The 20599-nt window shown below is 43.9% G+C and overlaps 1 protein-coding gene across 4 annotated transcripts in view; it reads right to left on the bottom strand.

The window, feature by feature from the left end:
* Positions 1 to 6161: 6161 nt before the first annotated feature.
* LOC130486577 (phosphatidylinositol-binding clathrin assembly protein-like) overlaps positions 6162 to 20599 on the bottom strand; it is an 85198-nt gene continuing 70760 nt past the window's right edge. For 2 of the 4 annotated variants that reach the window (XM_056859878.1, XM_056859880.1), the window contains 6 exons: positions 15687 to 15818; positions 15555 to 15585; positions 13834 to 13954; positions 8764 to 8820; positions 7389 to 7496; positions 6162 to 6300 (listed from right to left, as the gene is read on the bottom strand). In XM_056859878.1, the coding sequence (XP_056715856.1) occupies positions 6286 to 6300; positions 7389 to 7496; positions 8764 to 8820; positions 13834 to 13954; positions 15555 to 15585; positions 15687 to 15818 (464 nt within the window). In that variant the 3' untranslated portion in view covers positions 6162 to 6285. The remainder of the gene's footprint in view (positions 6301 to 7388; positions 7497 to 8763; positions 8821 to 13833; positions 13955 to 15554; positions 15586 to 15686; positions 15819 to 20599) is intronic. The other 2 variants (XM_056859879.1, XM_056859881.1) reach the window with 1 other exon arrangement.

Genomic DNA, 20599 nt, shown 5'->3' with positions numbered 1-20599 from the left:
TGTCCATTACTCAAAAATATAATCTTTATAATGGAAATAAAAAGGACAGATACAGAGCACTGAAATGTCTTCAAAATGCAAGCTACTCCAAAAAAAAAAGTTTTCCCTTTTATGTACAAATAAAGCACTGATCCACAGTGCGTTCTACTCTAAATTTGTAACCCACCTTTCCCTAACATATGTCAAAGAACCCAAAACTGACCCAGGTACACCCTGTATTTAATTTTGAAATACTATGTATTTTTTAAAGGTATGCTTGCTTAAAAAAACACCGTAACTTCTATATGTTTTTACCACATGCCAAACAAACAAACAAACAAACCTGTTCCACTCGTTGAAAGTAGAAACGAGTAAATAGAAAAGGGAACAAATGCTTTAGAAGAGACATTTCCAAATGAGTTAACCCATTAATATCAGCTCCTCCTGTTTTCCTCTTTGGGTCAAACAAGATGAAACAGCGACAGCCACATCAGTTTCTTCATGTGTCACATATAATGGGCAGTGGGGGCTGAAACCAACTTTGTCAGAAAAAGGTCTGCAAGTGAAAGGGAGATGAACCCACCCTCACCCGAATCTCTCTACAAGCCATTCCTCTTTCATTCACTCTTCCTTCCAACCTGTCACATTGTCAAGATGGGGGTGGGGAGAGAAGGTGTTTAGTGACCGCCTGCAGAAAGATAATAAAGGGCGGGTTCAAGTGCCACTCATCCACTTACACTTCTTTCTGTGTTAAGACTGCAGCCCCACTCATCCACTCTGCTTTACATGTAGGGGTGTGCATGTAGATACGCCAAACCAAAAAAAGGCGCCATTTGACTGTAGCCGAAAAAGCCGAAAAATTTTTGCTTTTCTGGAATCCCCATAGGCTTCAATGGAGGCAAAATGCCTCCACTGAAGCCTATGGGGAATCTTTGTGGGACTCTGGGGTGGGGCTGTTTTTTATGGTAGAGGCACCAAATTTGCAGCATAGCTGCTGGTGACTTTCCTTAGCACCACCGAATTTGGGAATGATTGGGTTAGGGGGTCCAATTGTATTAGCCTCCAAATGGGGGGGGATGAGGGTTAATAAAATTTGACCTCCTAGCCCAATCGTTACCAAACTTGGGAGTTCTTCTAAGGAGAGTCACCAGCAGCTATGCTGCAAATTTAGTGCCTCTACATTAAAAAAACAGCCCCCCAGAATCCCACAAAGATTTCCCATAAAGTATAATGAAGCAAAAAAATTTCAGATATATATATTTTAAAAAAGCTAAAAAAAAAAAAAAAAACATACCACTATGGGGATTTAGCTTTTCTCCCCAGAAATATCAATTGCTTTTACTGCACACCCCTATTTACAAACAAATAGGACAGAAACATATTTAAAGAAGCATGGTGGCCACCCTCTTTAGAGAGCATTCTCTGAATAACAGAAGTTCAGCCCCAGCTTCTTGAAATCTCCCATCTCTTCCTTGAATTCATGCGTGCATATAATAAAACTGTCATCCCTCTCAGAAAGCAAGAATTGTACAAGTTAAAATCCAGTTATCTCTACTTTCTGAAGCACTCTGACTTCCTGGAATTTTAATATCCTGCTGGCTTTTAAAAATCCTGAATTGCCATAAAGTGTTGGGATTGGGCCAATCCCAACACTATTTCTAAAAGGAATGCAGAACACGTTATTAACGCAGAAGTCCTTATTAACGCATGAACATGTTCTCTTTCCTCCTTCACTTTGTAAAATATCATTTCTCTATATCAATAGGAATTAGAGCCCTGCCCTACCAATGCAATTATGGAAAATTACAAAAATAGCATAACCTAGGATTTGATCTGGCCCTGACTTGGATAGCCCAGGATAGCCCAATTTTGTCAGATCTTGGAAACTAATCAGGATGGGAGACCAACAAGGAACACCTGAGCTGCTACGCATTGGCAGGCAATGGCAAACCACCTCTGAACGTCTATTGCCTTGAAAACCCTACAGGGTTGCCATAAGTTGGCTGACTTGGCAACCAAAAAAGGGGGGGGTTGATCTGCCACCCAGCTAAAGAAGGAAATGCCAATTTAAGATTTGTGCCAACTGCAAACAATGGAACTAAATCAGGTTATATCTAAATTACTCTGGCTTAATTTTTATTTTAGCAGCCAAAATAACTTTTGACAAGGATGAAGGATCACCTTAAAAATTCCTGCGTGGGCCAATGGCCCTAAAAGCATCTGTGCAAACACAAACTACACTGCTTCACTAGCAAAAGTTTTAGGACCACAGGCAAAAATCCCCAGTCCAAGATTAATTTACAAAACCCCTCTTAATGAATGAGGAATGGTGCTAAAACATATTATCCCTTCCAAAATGTACATAAAGAAAAAGTTACTCAAAACTGATATCTTTAAGACGGCAGAATAAACTGGGCAGCATTTTCTTTTTATAAGTACATCTACTCAGGGACATAATTTAGTCTGTCAATACATCAACGCTCAGAGAATAGGAAGGGAGGAACTGTTAAGTATGTATAATGCATATCTTATTGGCTTTTTATCTTAGAAACATATATATATCTAACATCTTCCAACAGTTCAATAACATCCACTAACATCACTGTAAACAACCTTTAGCCAACTGGAAGTTGAATGGAGCACAGCCACCTGTACTCAGTCATTTTGGGCAAGAACAATACACATGTAATTCCAGCCACAGCTACTCCAAATGACGTTAACAGTGACCATCTACCTGCTAGGTCAGCTATAAAAACTGTTGCTGCATTCTTGCATCCAGGAACAGTGTGCTACATCCATCTCTACGGAGGCAAGCTGGCTCCTAATCTCAGATGCAACATGAAGTTAAGAGGCCTGTGCTCATAGCTAAACTGCTCTGCTGACACAGTTCCTAGCCCATTTTGACTGGTGGGGGGATCAGCTACTATTAGATGCTGCTCTGCCTTTATCCTATATCCTCCAACCTCACCACTATGATGCTATTCCCCATTTTGCCCACCTAGATAGTTGTTCTCAACACGGGGCTGAAAACAGCTGAGACAGCGTTCTGGAATTCAACTGCTGGGTGTAAAACTTGGGGCCTTCCCCACCCTCTGTATCTGAGGAGAGAGCAAGGCTGTTAAATAGAACATAGATAATTACAGACTTGATATGCATTTGCTCCAGAGTTTCAATGGTAATATGGTTGGTGCACCTACTGGCCTATATTATTGGACCAAATATTCTGATTAAACTGAATAAATCAAATATTGCCCAGAGAATGTTCATATGTCAAACAATCTAACTCATCAGTTAGATTAACTGTTGAACAGACAAGCTCCAAATTTCAACCTTAAAAGGTTAGAATGCAATATGGAAACTGTTCTATTCTTCCATAATTATAAATTGATTATAAGAATAATTAGGCCGTTCATAGGGTCTACTGGACACCTTTATGACCATTTAAAGGAATGACCCTTTATCTCCAACAATTTGTATTCCGATATCATGGAGCAAGTGTATATTACAGAAAGAGATCACTCTTTAATGTGTGCACTAGCATACACCATGAAGATGTGAAAGAGACGCAAATTTATAAATTCTCCAGAAATGTGTGCATGATTAGCACAGGTCACCAAGAAATATAATGAAATGTGGTCTTCATATCTGGGTATTTACATATTAAAATATATTAAAAGAGGCTGTGTGTGTGTGTATGCATTACTTAGATGTGAAGCATTTGATTAATATGCATTGGGTCTGACTTTACAGAATTACATAATTGATTGTATGAAGTATATAAATAAAAGAAATTTCATCTGGAGAGTCAAGGCTGCACTCTTTCCATGCAATCCCCTGCTGTAGGGCTGCAGCCAGCAAATTGAATAAATTAAGTGTAATTAAACAATAGGACTAGAAACTAATCTCTGGTGATTAAAAAAAGACCTCTGCTGCTTATTTTACAGTCCCACACATCACATGGTCACAGTTTCCAAGAACAAACATTTCTAGTTGGTTATAATAAAATACATGTTATTTAACACATGTACTGGTCTAAACTGGATCAAAGACTGAAAATTGGTTGGAAGCGAGATTATACAATCCTAAATGAGGATTAGTTGAATTAATTCACTAGAATATCCACTAAAACAAGGCCTGTAAATCAGCTGCTCCAGCTTGTTAGGGCTACAATAAATATTGGTTTTGGACAAACCTGAAGAATACATTAAAGCCATAAGCCCTTTAAAATTCACTTTTCCACATTTAATTACTATACATGCATCCAGTTTATGTCTTTGCCAGTACATGTCCAAGATTTTGGTCTAAAACTTTTTTTTCCACTTGCAACATTTAATCCATACAAAGTTAGTGGTTACAAATTCCAAACACATATGTAAAAAATGATTCTTTCTTTAAAAAATCATGTTTAGTTTGACAAAACAAGTATATCCTTTTTGAAGCAAGCTTTTGTTGTTGTTTTTACATTCTTGGCACAATATCAACAAACACAAAAAGACACTTAGAGAGAAAAGAATTGTTTTCTTGACTTTGACACAGCTCGATCCACAAAGTACTTTTCTGTAAACCCCCTTTTCCAGGTGCATGAGCGGCACCTTGGCAAACGTTTGGAAAATCAAACACAAGCACTGCATTTCAAAAAGGATGTTTTTTTTAAATGACAAAAGGGTCCAGCTTCAGGAAGACAGCCATGCTGGCATCGATATAGAACCTTCTTGCCATCATTGGTACTGCAGTGGGGCTTCAAGGTTAGAAAATAAATCACTGCAGAGGTGTGAAAGGAGAAGCAGGGTCTTTGTATGACTTGGGTCTGTCCTTCTGTTACAAGCTCAATGCTTTTCCCTTTTCTTTCAATCTCCCCTCCTAAGTGTCTCCTGAACTGAATGTGTCAAATTACACTGTAATTTAAAGAACATAATCCTCGTATCAAATTTGGGGCGGTTGAAAATCATGGACCATCCGGCTGCATCAGCACCACTTACTGTGAGCTCTCCTACACTGCAATAAGATTGTGTGCGTCTCCAAGGAGAAATAGTTTGAGCTTAAAAAAAAAACAGAAAAAAATGAGCTAAATTTCTTAAGTAATATAATATTTGCATTTTGTACGTGTTACAAAAAGGGAGGGGGGATTCTGCAGCAACAAAGTTTTGCAGTTTAAAGATTTATAAATATTTACATGCGCACACACACCCTTGCTCAGTTTCTTTTATGTAGTGAATAGGCTTTCTTTTCTTTTTTTCCTTTTGTTCCATAACAAGGGCCTCACGCTATGCACAAAGGGTGGAAGATTTCAGGAATATGTGTTTTTTTCCAGTTCTTAAAGTGCAGCACTGTAACTGAGAGACTACTAAGAAAGAAAATGCTGATATCACATATCTTAAACAAAGGGCAACAAGCTGGCCAAACTTGCTGCTGCTGGCTGCATGTGGACTTTTTTTCTGGGACATGAAGGCATCTCTCTTGCTAGAGTCAGGAATGATCCTGCGATCTGTACGCCGGTGGGGGGGGGAAATCAGTGTGAGGAAATGCAGCTAAATGCCATCCAAACTAGAGCCACATTCACTCCTCTGAAATGTACAACTGTCCTGGGCCCAGAGTCAGACCCCACACTTCTGCCAAAGCATATCTCTGTCACTTGGCACGAGAAGACTTTGCTGCCACGCCAGGGGACTACGTTTCCTGCTAACAGCCTACATCTAGTTAAGTAGATTCACAGCATTGAAAACTCACAGTACAGAACTTGTGAATTAGAAGAAGCTTGCCTTACGTGGGGGGGTGGGGGAAGCAGTGCGGATTTCATATGATATTGGCATCTAAGATAACGCATGAGTAGTTATTGTATCAGGTACTGCTGGAGGGTACCTGAAAGATTTATTGCTCAGCTTCATTTAAGTGGTGTCATGATAAGAGTTCAGGGAGAAAAAATAAATAAATAAAAAGCATTACACCCCCCTTTAAGCTTACTATGAGCTATCTACTTGCTGGATGAAAAAAGGCTGCAAGGGATTCCTAAGTAAGCTTCTCCTCTTCAATAAGGGAAAGTCGGGACTTTTTTGTTTTTTACTCTTTGCTGACCTTCAGCTTCACAATACTTCAGTTTTCCACTGAAAACAGTCTTGCGCAGTTCAAAACCAAACATGATTTCATACCATAGTGACTGTTATAAGAAGAATCTCTACAGCACAGCAATTCCAAGTAATTTATATTGTATGGGGAGCAGGTATGTGCCCTGGTGAAGACTGCCGTTTAAAGTTCTGTCTTCTTTCTACCAATATTTGGTTGACAAAGTATCTTGCTGCTTTGGCGGGTCTACATAAACTGTATCTGCAATGCAAGAAAACCAAGCGTAAGTCAAACCAACAAACAAATACAACACAGAATGGCTCTGCTTGCTCAAAGAGCATCCTGTCGGACATACATGAATCACACAAATGGAGGTGTGGGCGAAGAACACAGACTTCTTGGTGGTACACTGTGAGTTACAAGCAATCCAATCTTAACCCCTGAACAGTCGTCACAGTAAAAATTCACCACTGAATTGACTCCAGTGAATTTAGATGCAAATAAGTCTATTTACCATTGTGTTCTCAGCTATAAGACAAAATCGGGAACTTCCACTTAGTGAAAGCTGATTTGTTTCTTGCTAGCCACTATTCTAAATACACTCAGGAGCCTACAGACTTGTGGCTGAAGGAACCGATAACAGTGGCTTTCATAAGGATGTTACTATAACCAACGTTTTTGGAATTCATCTTCCATGCCTTGTCCAAATCCAAGCACAACAGCATTCAATAATGACCCGTGATGACCTATAGGCTTCTATACCACCTATACACCATGTATATATAGATGGCACCCAGCTATACCTCTCTATCCCCCCTCCAGCCCCTTTGTACCTCCGATTCATACTTGTCTCCTTTTTCACCCACTCTCCCTTGTTGCAAAGAATTCCTTCACAGAACACCATAACATCCCCTCTTTACAATGTCTCCTCCGAATTTTTGCCTAGCTTCTTACTCCCAACAAGGTATAAGTATGTGTACATGTAATTTCCTTCCACTCTTTCGTACCTCTGCTTGTCCCATTCTACACACAACTCCCATTCCAAATTTACCACCCTTCCTTCTCTGTTTCCCCTGCCCACTTAGTGGTCACTGTAGAAATTTAGACTGCAAGGTCCTCAGGACACGGACCAGAATTTACCTTACCAGCCTTACAGGGACCAGTGTTTTCGCTACTCTGTACACCCCATGTAGACAGACAAAAACAGCAATAAAGTACCTCAGGAACTACTAACAAGAATGGGACAATCTTTCAAACACCTGAAATGTTAGGAACAATCAGCCAAGTGTAAGATACTGAGATGCAGGAATTCTAAAAATGTTTCAGGCTCACTTCATGGAAATACTCACCTGTGTTCCAGAGATAGGTGCAAAGGGATTGGTTGGCCTTAGACCTGTCTGGGTATAAATCATGGGCTGGGGTGCCATAATAGGAGTAGCTCCAATCTGCGTAGGTACCTGTATATAAGAGAGCTGTTTAGTGCCAGCTTGAACACCACAGCCATGTTTCAAAAGGCCACATAGATGCCATGTGCACACCAGAGGTCTTAACAGCTTCCTACAATCAACTGTCAAAGTGCATAAGACTTGCTCAAGTGAAACCAACAGCAAAGTTGAGTGCAGAATCTCTAGTGCAACAGTGGCCAATTTGAAGCCTTCTGTTTAGGGACCAGGAGAATATTTTGCTACGTAATTTAACCTCCACCCCACAAGAGGTGGTCAGGCTCTATAAGGAGACCAAGCACCAAGGGCCACATTCTGGAGCACAGGAGCTCAGGCACAGCCTCGGCGCTACATCTCTGTTTGGGTGTCACATGTAATGTTCAATGTGGACTAGACCACAACTCATAAGCATCTCTCCTGCCCCTTATTTATCATTTTATTAATTTAAAACATTTCTGCTCTGTACCTTTCTCCACAAAGCTTTTAAGATGGGGTACAACAAAGTTAAAATGTTCAGTTAAAACAAGGCAGAAAACTGTAACACAGTCGCCAAACCACATCAGGAAAACATCTACAAAATAACCAGCCACAAAAATGCAGCAATCCCAGCACTTTGATTATCAAAATGCTTGAGCGGTCAAAACACTTCTGGACTTGGAACCTAAAAAGTAACCAAGTGGGTGCCAGTGAGATTTCCCTGGGGCAGGTATTGAATGAAAGGGGGCCACCACAACAGAGGACTTTGTCCCGATCACCACCTGCCTAACCTTGGAAGACAAAGACACTCGGAGAAGGGCCTCTGAGAACCATCTCAAAAGACTCATAGGTTTGTATAGGAGCAAGCCCAAGCCACTTAGAACTTCTAAGCTTAAAGTCAGCACTTTGGTCATGTGGTGCCTAACAACAAACCAGACGCCTGCAAACATCTGTCAGTGCTTACAAAATGCAGCCTAACCAGCCAAGCCCAGTGAGTAAAACTCAATTAAAAATTGGCAAGGACAAAATTACTTCAGGGCCAAATTAGACCTGCTGGCCACCAAGGAGCCCTCTGGCTCCAGCCCACACACACATGGTGCACAGCAGGACAACATCGGACAAGACTAGGATGTGAGCAACAGGAAAGCCTATCAAAGAATACGCTTTCAGGCCTACTTAGCCACTGCTAACCAAGTGGCCTATAAAAATAACAGGCAATTAAATGACATTCAAACATCAAATCCTTACAACTAAAAACACACCCACGGTTGAGTGATACACAGATTATAAACAGAGATGATCTTACCATTCCATACACAGGCACTTGAGGTGTATTCACTGGGTAGGTTACTGGAGCTGGTACCTTCGATGGTTTTTATTAAAAAAAAAAAGATGGTTACATGTAAGATGGCTACAAATTATGCGAATAACCCAGAAACTGTACAAGGCACATCTCATTGTGTGGAGTATTCAACATAGATGCCAGCCCTATAGTAACTTGCATAACTAGGATAAGGTATCCCATTACAGCCTGGCAGAAGGAGCAAGGACAGGGAATTATGAGAACAAGAGAAACTAGTTTGGAGACGAATGATGTCAAACAGGGCAGGATTAAGGATTCCGGATTAGAAGCAAACTCCTGCTCCCCCATTACATACAAAGGCAAGGGGAATTTCTTTGTTCCCCACAAGAAGGTAAGGGGGAGGGAGGCACATAAGTCCAACCACAAGCTATGTTCAGGTCAGCTTAAGTGGAGCGTGGCATAATATCTGAAGCCACCATTAGAACTTTGCTAAAAATCAGAGTGGCTTCAAAACCTATGGCCGTTTAAATTACCAGCCTGCTCTTACAAGGGAGAAATGAAACCATGCTACAGAGTCTATTTTCATTTATTAGGCTCAAGCATTTTGTGATCCCTTTGAGGCAACCAGAAAGAATAATGCACATTTGAAGAGGAGAGTTGCCATTCATGTACACAGAGCAATTCTGCATCAATCTGAACATATGAAGCTGCCTTAATTAAGCAGCTCTAGTTCAGTCCTAATCTCCTGTGGCTGGTAGTAGCTCCCCAGAGCCTCAGGTGAAAAGATGCTTCCCATCACCTGCCACCTAAAAACCTTCAAGTGGAGATTCCGGGGGCTGAACCCGGGACCTACATGAAAAGCATCTATGTTACCATGCGTGTCGGAGCAGACGACTGGTGGGATCACCCCATGGAAACTGTCTTGAACAACACATTGAACACATGAAACTGCCTTATTCTGAATCAGACCCTCGGTCCATCAAAGTCAGTATTGTCTAGTCAGACCAGCAGCGGCTCTCCAGGGTCTCAGGCAGAGGTCTTTCACATCACCTACTTGCCTGGTTCCTTGAACTGGAGACTGAACCTGGGACCTTCTGTGTATCAAGCACATGCTCTACCACTAAGCCACAGCCCCTCCTTAAAAGCAACAGTGGAAGTTGGGATCGAGACAAGGCTGCAGCCAGGGTGAAGGAGGGAGTGCTCTAAGTAAATGCTCAGGAGAGTTTCCAGATTTATTATTATTCATAAAATTTGCATGCTGCCTTTCTGCCCAAGGCTCTGGACGAAATTTCCACACCATGGCTTGCAAATCAGCTTCACTCGGTGAGTGTCTTGTCTTGGTAACCGTTCTCAGATAATCTGTCATTACAGCCTAACCAGGGGGAAATATTTTTACATCAAATGTGATTAATTTTCCATGACAGAAAGAAAAAGGAAAGCTCAGCTATGAATGGGGAATTACAATACCATATAGGACTTGTTGGAAATATATTTATGTTAATGATCTGGTTTCTTCACGAAAAGGAAGAGGAGGAGTTGGTTTTTATATGCCGATTTCTCTGCCTTTTAAGGAGAATCAAACCAGCTTACAATCTCCTTCCCTTTCTCTCCCCACAACAGACACCTTGTGAGGTAGATAAGCTAAGAGAGCTCTAAGAGAAATGTGACTAGCCCAAGGTCACCCAGCAAGCTTCATGTAGAGGAGTGGGGAATCAAACCTCCAGATTAGAGTCTACCGCTCTTAGCCACTACACCATGCTGCCTTTATGTGGCTATATGCATGAGTCTGTGTTGATTAGAATAGTACAAGCTTCAATATATCTTCAAATAAGGAGAGACTGAGAGCCAATCCAATGCTCTGTTTCCAAAAGCAGCCATCCAAATACCTCTGAGAAGCTCACTAGCAATTCACAAACAGCTTTCCACGCACACCCGTTTGTCTCCAGAATCTGGAACTCATTTAGTTCATACCTGCTGCGAGACATATCTGTTAGGAATCTGTCTGATCACCTCTGAAGGCCACAGCCCCGGTGTCCACCGTGGCACATTGCAATTGTAAATTCCACAAGTGAATTATGCAGTGAACAAGGAATTAGTTTTTTTGTCTGTTCTGAATCTATCATCGATCCATTTCGTTGGGCGACCCTGAGTTCTAATCTTCTGAGAGGGCAGCTGTGATGGCCCTACGATTTCTGTGGGAAGTGCTGGCAGGAGCCCTGTCCCCATCCCAAAAGCCACTGCACGGTATTGTAGTTTTCAATATATTAGTTTCAGGTACTGACATATTAAGGCATTTCATCCACTGGTCTAGTCCTCAATTCTGTTTAGGCTATGTAACTAACAGCTGTCTGGGAAAGAAACACAGCTGTGTAACCACAAAAAGAATTGGCTCAGCGAACAGCTAGATAACAAACTAGATAACAGAGGAACAGCACTATGAAACACCTTTCGCATTCGGCTTTTCTGCCCTTGGGGGGGGAAGATCTCTGCCTGGGGGGGGGAGATCTCTGCCTAGATGAATTTTTTTAGATATTCCTTTGCTTTAGAAGTATAATCAAGATGCAATTATATATAACTTTAATTTTAGAATGTTTAGTCTTATTAGCCAGACAATGAGCAGACATATATGTGAAACTTGGAAATGCTATGAGAAGTGTTGTTGATATGAAAGGTTCTGATGCTATCCATCAATTTATGACATCAAGGATAAGAGTACATGCTTGAGAATAGACATTTAATCTGATCTCATACCTTACGGGTCCCTTTGAAGTCTGGGAAAACTGAAATATTCTCATAACAATATCTCATAGGTTCTCGAAGCACCAGCCTCCAAAAATGTATAAAAAGGGCTCCAAAATTGAGAGAAATTAGGAATTTTTCCCCCAGGCATGCTTGTATGCTATCTATTTGGGAAAATGTCCCCCAGACACGTTCTTAACAGTCTGTATGGGAAATTATCCCCGGCATGATCATTGATGGGTACGGTTACTGGTGGTAACTGATTTGTAACTGTATTCTATTCAGATCTATATTCTTTTGTTGTAATCTGTAATATATTGTGTATATATCTTTTCATTTTACTATTTTCTGTAGTATTTACAATAAAAAGGAATTGTTTAACAATTCAAAATAAGTTGTATCATCATTTGCAAGTGGCTGGTTAAATAAGGTAATGTGTTTTTAGTGAATCACAAAATCTAAAACCCTAGTCACAAAAGTACCACTTCAGTGGCATAGCTGCAACACAGAAAAATGGGAGCCAGGGGTGGCCCATATACTAGGCAGCCCTAGACAATTGGCAGTGGAGGGGGTGTGGCTTGGTGGTAAAGTATCTGCTTGGCATGCAGAAGGCCCCAGTTTCAATCTCTGGCATCTCCAGTTAAATGTTCTGGCAGCAGGTGATGTGAAAGTCATCTACTTACCACCCTGGAAAGCAGCTGCCAGTCTGAGTAGACAATACTGATCCTGATGGACTGATGGTCTGATTCGCTTTCAGGCAGCTTCATGTGTGTGTTCAGTGCTGGAGGGGTACCAGCCAGCCTGGCTGCTCACCCACCACAAGATGCTCCCTGTCTACTGCCTGTGGCAGGGACAAGGCAGGCAGGAAGCGCTTCTTGCTTCCCTTCAGCTTGATAAGGGGAGGGGGTTGAAAAAGACAGGGTGTGCCATGCCGTGCCCATCTGCAGAGGGGAAAGTAGGGCAAGTGGTGGCAGGTTCTCGCTTCCCCGCAGCCTGGCGGGGGTGGACCACTTTGGTGCCATAGACTAGGGTGCCAAAACTGCTTCAGCTGGCCCTGATGACAGTGGCCTCTTGTACTGGGAGCCCAGCACCCATTGCGCCACAGTTTTTGCACAGCAGAGCACAGGATCAAGTGGTTAGTGACAGAGTCCAAGGAGGGGCCGTGGCTCAGTGGTACAGCCTCTGCTTGGCATGCAAAAGGTCCCAGGTTCAATCCCCGGCATCTCCAGTTAAAGGGGCTAGGCAAGTAGGTGATGTGAAAGACCTCTGCCTGAGACCCTGGAGAGCCGCTGCCGGTCTGAGTAGACAGTACTGACTTCAATGGACCAAGGGTCTGATTCAGTATAAGGCAGCTTCATGTGTGTTCAAAATATTCCACATTTTAATCTCAGCACACAGAATGCAGTAAGGAGGAGAATGCAATGACCTTCACCCAAATGGGCTTTGACAGAAACACACACTGGGAATTCCCCTTCTCAGGACATGGGGAATATAAAAAATAACAGTGGCTAAGATCCCAAGAATGATGAAACTAGTTCTGTGAACCCAAGAGGGATTTACACTTGTGTGTATCAATCAACAGTAGACACAATGGCACCCCTCTCTCACATAACCACTTATATCTGAAGCTAACGGGAGCCTCCAAAAAAATCTGTGATAAGGCATGGAGACAATTACCCACATGGAGACAGTTTCCCACAGCCACCACAAACTTCCAGCAGAGTGGTCCCCAATCTTTTTGAGCCTGCGGGCACCTTTGGAATTCTGGCACAGCATGGTGGGTGCAGCAACAAAATGGCTGCTGCAGGAGGCAGAGCCAGACACAGAATGGCTGCTGCGGCTTACCTTCAGATGCACAGTGAAGAATCTGCCCAGCCAATCAAATCTCCAGTGGCCAATCAGAAGCCTCAATGGACAAAAAAAAACCTTGGCCCACCCACTTTCTAAAAATACGTGGCAGGCACCAGGAAAGGTGTCAGCAGGGCCATGGTGCCCACAGGCACTACATTGGGGACTCCTACTCTAGCATGAACCTAAGCAACCCTTGTGGGTTCTGTTGACAAGGAGGTGGTCTAATGTTTATATCACTGAATTTCATTTAGAAGACATTACAGCAGCTCCCCAGGCTTTTCACAGCCATGATTCATGGTGACATTATATATAATGCAACACAACCTCCAATTTATTTTGTGTCTATCTGTTGCAATTCTATAAAATTTCATGCCGGGACACACTTCATTTTTTTTTTTTTGAAGCCAGAATACTTCCAAGTAGGTTCAAAAGATTACAGCACCCCAGGAAAAAAGCAAAACACACACATGATTCAAGCATTACCATCTGAGGAGCGGGAGGAGTAGGGACTGGGTTCCATGTGGTCGAGGTGCTCGTTTTTGCTTGCCAGTGGGTTCCGCCAGTCAGTTTCTTCTCTGTAGGCTGATTCCATTGCATGTCGGATCTAAAGATAAATGGCACAGCTGAGGGGTCACAAGGGCAAAAGAGCCCCCGAGGGAAGCTGCTGCCAAATGTAAAACTATTCCATTAACCACCCGCTTCTTCCAACTTCCTTCGCGTTCCTCGCCCCTGGATTTTTGCAGGTAACATGGCACACACCGTCTACTTAATATTAACACCTCCCGCAGTTCTTCCCCCATTGTTTCTAGGTCACCTTAGCAACGATTGAATAAGCATGAGGAGTAACAGAACTGCTCCCTTACTTAGTTTTTAAGCTGCAGCTGTGACTGCCCTTTGTAGGCAGAAACTCTCAAGTGGTTCGGGAAGACTATTGCCAGACAAGGAAAATGCCCCATTCCAGCCTGACTCAAAAGAACTCTTTTGACAGCGTGGTTAAAGTTTGCTTGAACCAGAGGGTCATTCAGTGTGCCAGCGTGGTGTAGTGGTTAAGAATGGTGGTTTGGAGCGGTGGACTCTAAACTGGAGAACCGGGTTTGATTCCCCACTCCACATGAGTGGCGGAGGCTACTCTGGTGAACCGGGGTTGGTTTCCCCACTCCTACACATGAAGCCAGCTGGGTTACCTTGGGCTAGTCACACACTCTCAGCCCCACCTACTTCACAAGGTGTCTGTTGTGAAGAGGGGAAAGTTTGATTCTTCCTTAAGCGGTAGAGAAAGTCGGCATATAAAAACCTCCCCCTCCCCCTTCTTGGCAACATGACCCAGCAAGCGGGATGGTTCAGACATAACCAGCTTACAATCACCTTCCCTTCCTCTCCCCACAACAGACACTTTGTGAGGTGGATGGGGTAGAGAGTCCTGAGAGAACTGCGACTAGCCCAAGGTCACCCAGCTGGCTTCATGTGGAGGAGTGGGGAAACCAACTCGGTTCACCAGATTAGAGTCTGCTGCTCATATGGAGGAGTGGGGAATCAAACCCGGTCCACCACTCTTAATCACTACACCATGCTGGCTCCTTAAAGCATGGGAAAACCACTCAGCTAATTCTGCATATTCGAGGTTAAATAAGAGCATAAGAAAGGCCCTGCTGGATCAGACCAAGGCCCATCAAGTCCAGCAGTCTGTTCACACAGTGGCCAACCAGGTGCCTCTAGGAAGCCCACAAACCAGGTTTTGAGCTTGTGTTCCTCAAATAGTAGCCCTCCCGCGCCCAGGCTAGCAGGCAACTCACTTTTCAAACTGAGGGGAGTGTCTGGAGGAAGTGTGCACAGCCTGAGGTGTGGCTACAACCCTGATCTTTCAATCTTGGCCTACATCTTTCAGTAATAAAATGGAACATTACAACAGCTAGGTTCGCATCCAGAAGCACCTTAGAGACTAACAAGATTTTTTTTGGGGGGGGGTGGCATACGCTTCTGAGAGTCAAAGCTCCCTTTGTCAGATAGAGCGCTTTCACTCTCAAAGGCTCAAAGCCCCAAAAATCTTGTTGGTATCTGAGGTGCTATTGGACTCGAATCTAGCTATTCTACTGCAGACCAACATGGCTACCCTTCTGAAACTATGAAACATTACAATATTCTTTTATCACTATGACTTAACAAACGTGAGTTGAGGAAATTGTAAACACACAAATAAATCTCACTTTTTGGATGGTGTTCCTCCAAAGCCAAGATCTGTAACAAAAATCACAAGCCAAAATGATTTAATTAAGAAGTGGGAATGCTTTATATAATAAATACATATACTTTTAAAAAATGAAGACATTGTTACTTACTTCCTACTAGATTAGCAAGCGAAGAGTCAAGGTCATTGGCCAAAATCTTTCCACTTTGCTGACCAGCTAAAGCTCCTCTCTGACTTTGTGGTGGTACAGATGGTTGTAATACATCATCTGCAAAATTAAAGACTGGGTACAAAGGAAGGAAGAATAGAAAACAGTGTTACTGGTTCTCAGCTAGGATTTTGAATGATAAATGCAGCAGATAAAGTACCATCATCCAGAAATTCCCTACTCTGAATAACGTGCATGTCCCAACGGAGGGAGAGATCTGTGTGCATACACAGGTTCCTGTTAACTATATATTTGCATCCACATTACAATACTCAGCAAATGGTTTGAACACACAAGGGCTTTGCAGAACAATGCAAAATACCCCTTTCTGGGATTGCTTGACCTTCTCATTTTGCAATCAATCCCACCCCACATTCTGTTTGTTGGTGCATGTGTGTATTTGCCAACTGATGAAGTGGGCTTTCGATCACAAAGGTTTACATCACAATCTATTATAGCATTTAAGGTGCCACACAGGGTTGTTGTTGTTGAAGTATGTGTGTGCATAATTTCTGGTTCCTAGGAGCTGAAGACTTAGTCAAGACATAAATTAATCCTAACATCATTCCTCAAAAAAAGGATTCCAGACAAAATATTAACAAGTTGCTGAAACGTAATATTTTTGCTTCCCATAGGTTAAAAGCTCCCTTAACCTACAAATATTTAAACTGTCATCAAAGCATTTAAAACCTTTCGCACAAATCTCAGCTTCTCCTATGTATTTTACTAAATGGAACCTGCTATTCCTTGGAGATGTACAACCAGATGGCTAAAACTACCCCTTCTGCAAATATAACCCCCCACATCCGAACCCAGGAAAACAGAGTTGCACTTACCTGTAACTGCTGTTCATTGATGTCTTCGGTGCAGACACACATGTGGGACTGCGCCTGCGCGCAGGCCTGCCGCCGGAAAAAATTCAATAGCCTTAGTCCTCAACCGGGGGATGCCCCTCCCTCACAGGCGGGGCCGGACTTCGCGCCGTGCAGCCCGCATGCTTCTGGGCGGGGCATCCCCTTCCCTCCTCAGTTCCTTCTCCGCCGCCGACCAAGACTGGCATACACGTACCAGCTATAACTTAATCCTTCTACTAAAAATTTGTTTCTTTGTTTCTAGGTCGACAGCGGGGTCGGAAGGGAGGGATGTGTGTCTGCACCGAAGACATCAATGAACAGCAGTTACAGGTAAGTGCAACTCTGTTTTCATCTTCTGTCTTCGGTGCAGCCCCACATGTGGGATATTAGCAAGCTTACCCAGTAGGTGGTGGGGTCGACTCAGGAGAAAAGGGTCTGCAGAACTGCTCTACCCACTGCTGCATCCTTCCTGGCCTGCAGGTCCAGAGCGTAGTGCTTCACAAAGGTGTCTTCTGAAGACCACGTCGCCGCTCTACAGATGTCGCCAACAGGAACCTTTCTATGGAGAGCAGCAGAAGAGCCCTGCGCCCTGGTGGAATGCGCCCTAATGCCCAAGGGGCATGTCACCTTCGCCTGTTTATAGGCTATTCTAACCGCCGTGACCACCCACCTCGCTATAGATTGGGCCGAGGCGGCTTTACCTTTCTTGGGACCCTGATAGCATACAAACAAGGATTTGGACCTTCTAAACTGTTTGGTACGGTCAATGTAATAAAGGAGAGCTCTTTTTACATCAAGGGTATGTAGTGTCCTCTCTGCCTGAGAGGAAGGATTGGGGAAAAACACTGGTAGAACTAAATCTTGAGCTAGGTGAAAAGAAGAGATCACCTTGGGTTTAAATCTAAAACTAGGGTGGAGGACCACCCTTTCATTATAAACCCTGAGAAAGGGGCTATCAATACGAAGGGCTGCCAGCTCCCCCACTCTCCTAGTTGATGTCACAGCCACCAGGAAAGCTATCTTAGCTGACAAAAACGACAGGTGTACCTGAGCTAAAGGCTCAAAGGGTGCTAGCATCAGTTTGGCTAGGACCAGGGAGAGTGACCATTGGGGCGTTAGTATAGGAGTAGGAGGAAATAAATTATTAAGACCCTTCAGAAAGCGTTTTGCAAGGGGATGGGAGAAAACTGTATAACCCTCCACCTTATCGTGGAAGGCTGAAATCGCAGCCAAATGTACCCTTATGGATGAGACTGCCAGTCCCCTCTTGGTTAATTCCAACAAATAATCCAAGATCTTAGGAACAGGACAGGTAAAGGGAGAAAAACTTTCTTGATTCGCCCAGGCTAGAAATCTATCCCACTTCCTGTCATACGAATAACGAGTAGAGGGCCTTCTAGCTTGCAAAAGGACCTCCTGAACCGACTGTGAACAACCCACTAATGAGAGGGAAGGATTCTCCACGCCATGAGGTGTAGTCTCTGTACATCGTGGTGGGCCAGTTCCCCCCAGCGAAGTAGGTTCGGGTGGTCTGGAAGTGGTTTGTAATTCCCCCCCGCCAGGTGTGTAAGAAGGGTGAACCATATCTGTCTCGGCCATCGGGGTACTATGAGAATGCAGTCGGTGTTGTCTGCAGCTATTTTCCCCAGAACCCGAGCAAGCAGGGGGAATGGGGGGAAGGCGTAAAACAGGCGGTTCGACCAAATGAGCTGGAAAGCGTCTCCCAGGGACAAGGGGTCGCTCCCCGCCAGAGAGCAGAATTCTACCGCTTTCTTGTTGCCCCTGGTCGCAAACAGGTCTATCTGAGGAGTGCCCCATTCTTGGAAAATGGGGAGGATAAACTGATCCTGTAGTTCCCATTCGTGGTTTGTGGTAAAAACCCTGCTCAGGGAGTCTGCCCAGGTATTGTGGATCCCCGCTATATGCATGGCACGCAGGTCTATGTTGTGTCTCCCAGCTATTGCCCAGATCCTCTGGGCTTCCCTGGAGAGAGGAATGGAACCTGTGCCCCTTTGTTTGTTTACATAAAACACTGTGCAGGAGTTGTCCGATTGTAAAAGTGTTCTCGAGTTCTGGAGGATATCTGAGAATGAGGTAAGAACATAACGCACGGCTCTCAGTTCTAGAAAATTAATGTGCATCGACAACTCACTAGGAGACCATCTATCTTGGACATAGTGACTCCCGCAATGAGCACCCCAACCCTCCATAGAGGCGTCTGTGGTGACTGTAAAACTTGGAGTCCAAAACCCCAGAGGGATCCCTTTAAGAAGATTAGGCTCAGAGAGCCACCATTGTAGTGATCGCAGAATAGGCCTAGGGATAGACAGTCTATACCACCTGGAGTGGCGAGAGCAGTCGTAGGACCTAATGAACCAATTTTGCAGTTCCCTCATTTTAAGCCTGGCTAGAGGGGTCACTGCAGTGGTCGACGCCATTAGGCCTAATAATCTCTGTATAGAGACTACTGGTTGGTGTCTATATCTCATAAAAAGATGAACTAGCCTCTTAATGGAGGACACCCTCTCAGTGGGGAGGAATGCCCGACCTGCTGTGGAATCTAACACAGCACCAATAAACTGAGCTCTGGGAGAAGGGCTTAGTTTAGACTTTTTCAAGTTGACCATCAGTCCCAACTTTGAACAGGTAGAGAGAACCAGCTGCAAATTGACGGAGAGAGACTCAGGGCTAGAAGCCGTGAGCAGCCAATCGTCAAGGTAGGGATAAATCGTGCATCCCTGATCTCTGAGGAAGGACATAACTACCGCCATGCATTTCGTAAAGACTCTGGGGGCCGTGGCAAGGCCGAAAGGGAGGACAGAATATTGAAAAAATTCAGACCCATAGCGAAACATTAAACAGTGTCGATGTTCAGGGTGGGTGGAAATATGGAAGTAAGCGTCCTTCAGGTCCAAAACTGCGAACCATGTATGAGGTGAAATAAGTTCCATCACAGAGGGTAGGGAAACCATTCTGAACTTGGAAACTCGTAAATATTTATTCAAAAATCTGAGATCAATAATGGGTCTAGAGCCCACATCCTTCTTATCAACCATAAAGATACGAGAAAAGAATCCCAAACATGGGAGGTTAACCTTTTCAACAGCACCCTTTAGGAGAAGTTCACCTAGTTGGGGTGCAAATTCTGGGAGTGGGTTATCTGCCGCAGAACTGGCAGAGAAACAAATAGGAATGGATTTAAACTCCAGGTGGTAACCCTGGGAAATAACCCTGAGAACCCAGGTATCAGAACAGATAGCCTGCCAGGCCTCAGAAAACTTAGCCAACCTATTCAGGAACGGTAGCCCCTCCTCTGAAGGTTGCGGAAATAGTCAGAACTCTTGTGAGGATTGTCTCTGATCCTTGTTTTGGGGGTTAGGGTTAGAGCGTTGCTTGAAAACGTGTTTTGGTCTGGGTTGCTGATGTTGGAATTTATCCTGTTGAGGATACGGGTGAAATCTTTGAAATCTCTGGTATCTGTTGAAGGAGGGGCCGAAAGATTGCTGACGGTATTGAGGTTTGTCCCTTTGTTGTTGGTGAAAAGGAAGAGCCACCCCTAGAGAACGGGCGGTCTGGCGGTCCTTCTTGAGATTCGTGAGGAAATCTGTGGTTGACGAAGCAAATAGGGTATCGCCTTCAAATGGGAGATCCTCGATGAGCGATCTCGTGTCCAACGGAAGGGCAGTAGAGCGAAGCCAGGAGTGGCGGCGTAGAGTGATTGCTGAAGCCATCGTTCTAGCTGCACTATCTGCTGCATGTTTGCCTGCGTTGATCTGCTGTCTCGATAAGCGAGTGGCCTCTGCTTGGATAAGACGCATGGCATTCTTAGACTCCTCTGGAAGCAGGTCGATATGAGGGGCAGCCTTTTCCCACAAGAAAAGCTGGTACCCCCCCCCCCATGATGGTTTGATAGTTGGATATACGGAAACTCAGAGCAGAGGAGGTGTATGTCCGTCTGCCCAGCTGATCCAGTCGTTTACTCTCTTTGTCGGCAGGGGTTGA

Source organism: Euleptes europaea, chromosome 13 (assembly GCF_029931775.1).
Source record: "Euleptes europaea isolate rEulEur1 chromosome 13, rEulEur1.hap1, whole genome shotgun sequence".
Classification (NCBI taxonomy): domain Eukaryota; kingdom Metazoa; phylum Chordata; class Lepidosauria; order Squamata; family Sphaerodactylidae; genus Euleptes; species Euleptes europaea.
This window is presented reverse-complemented; position numbering and strand designations above follow the sequence as displayed.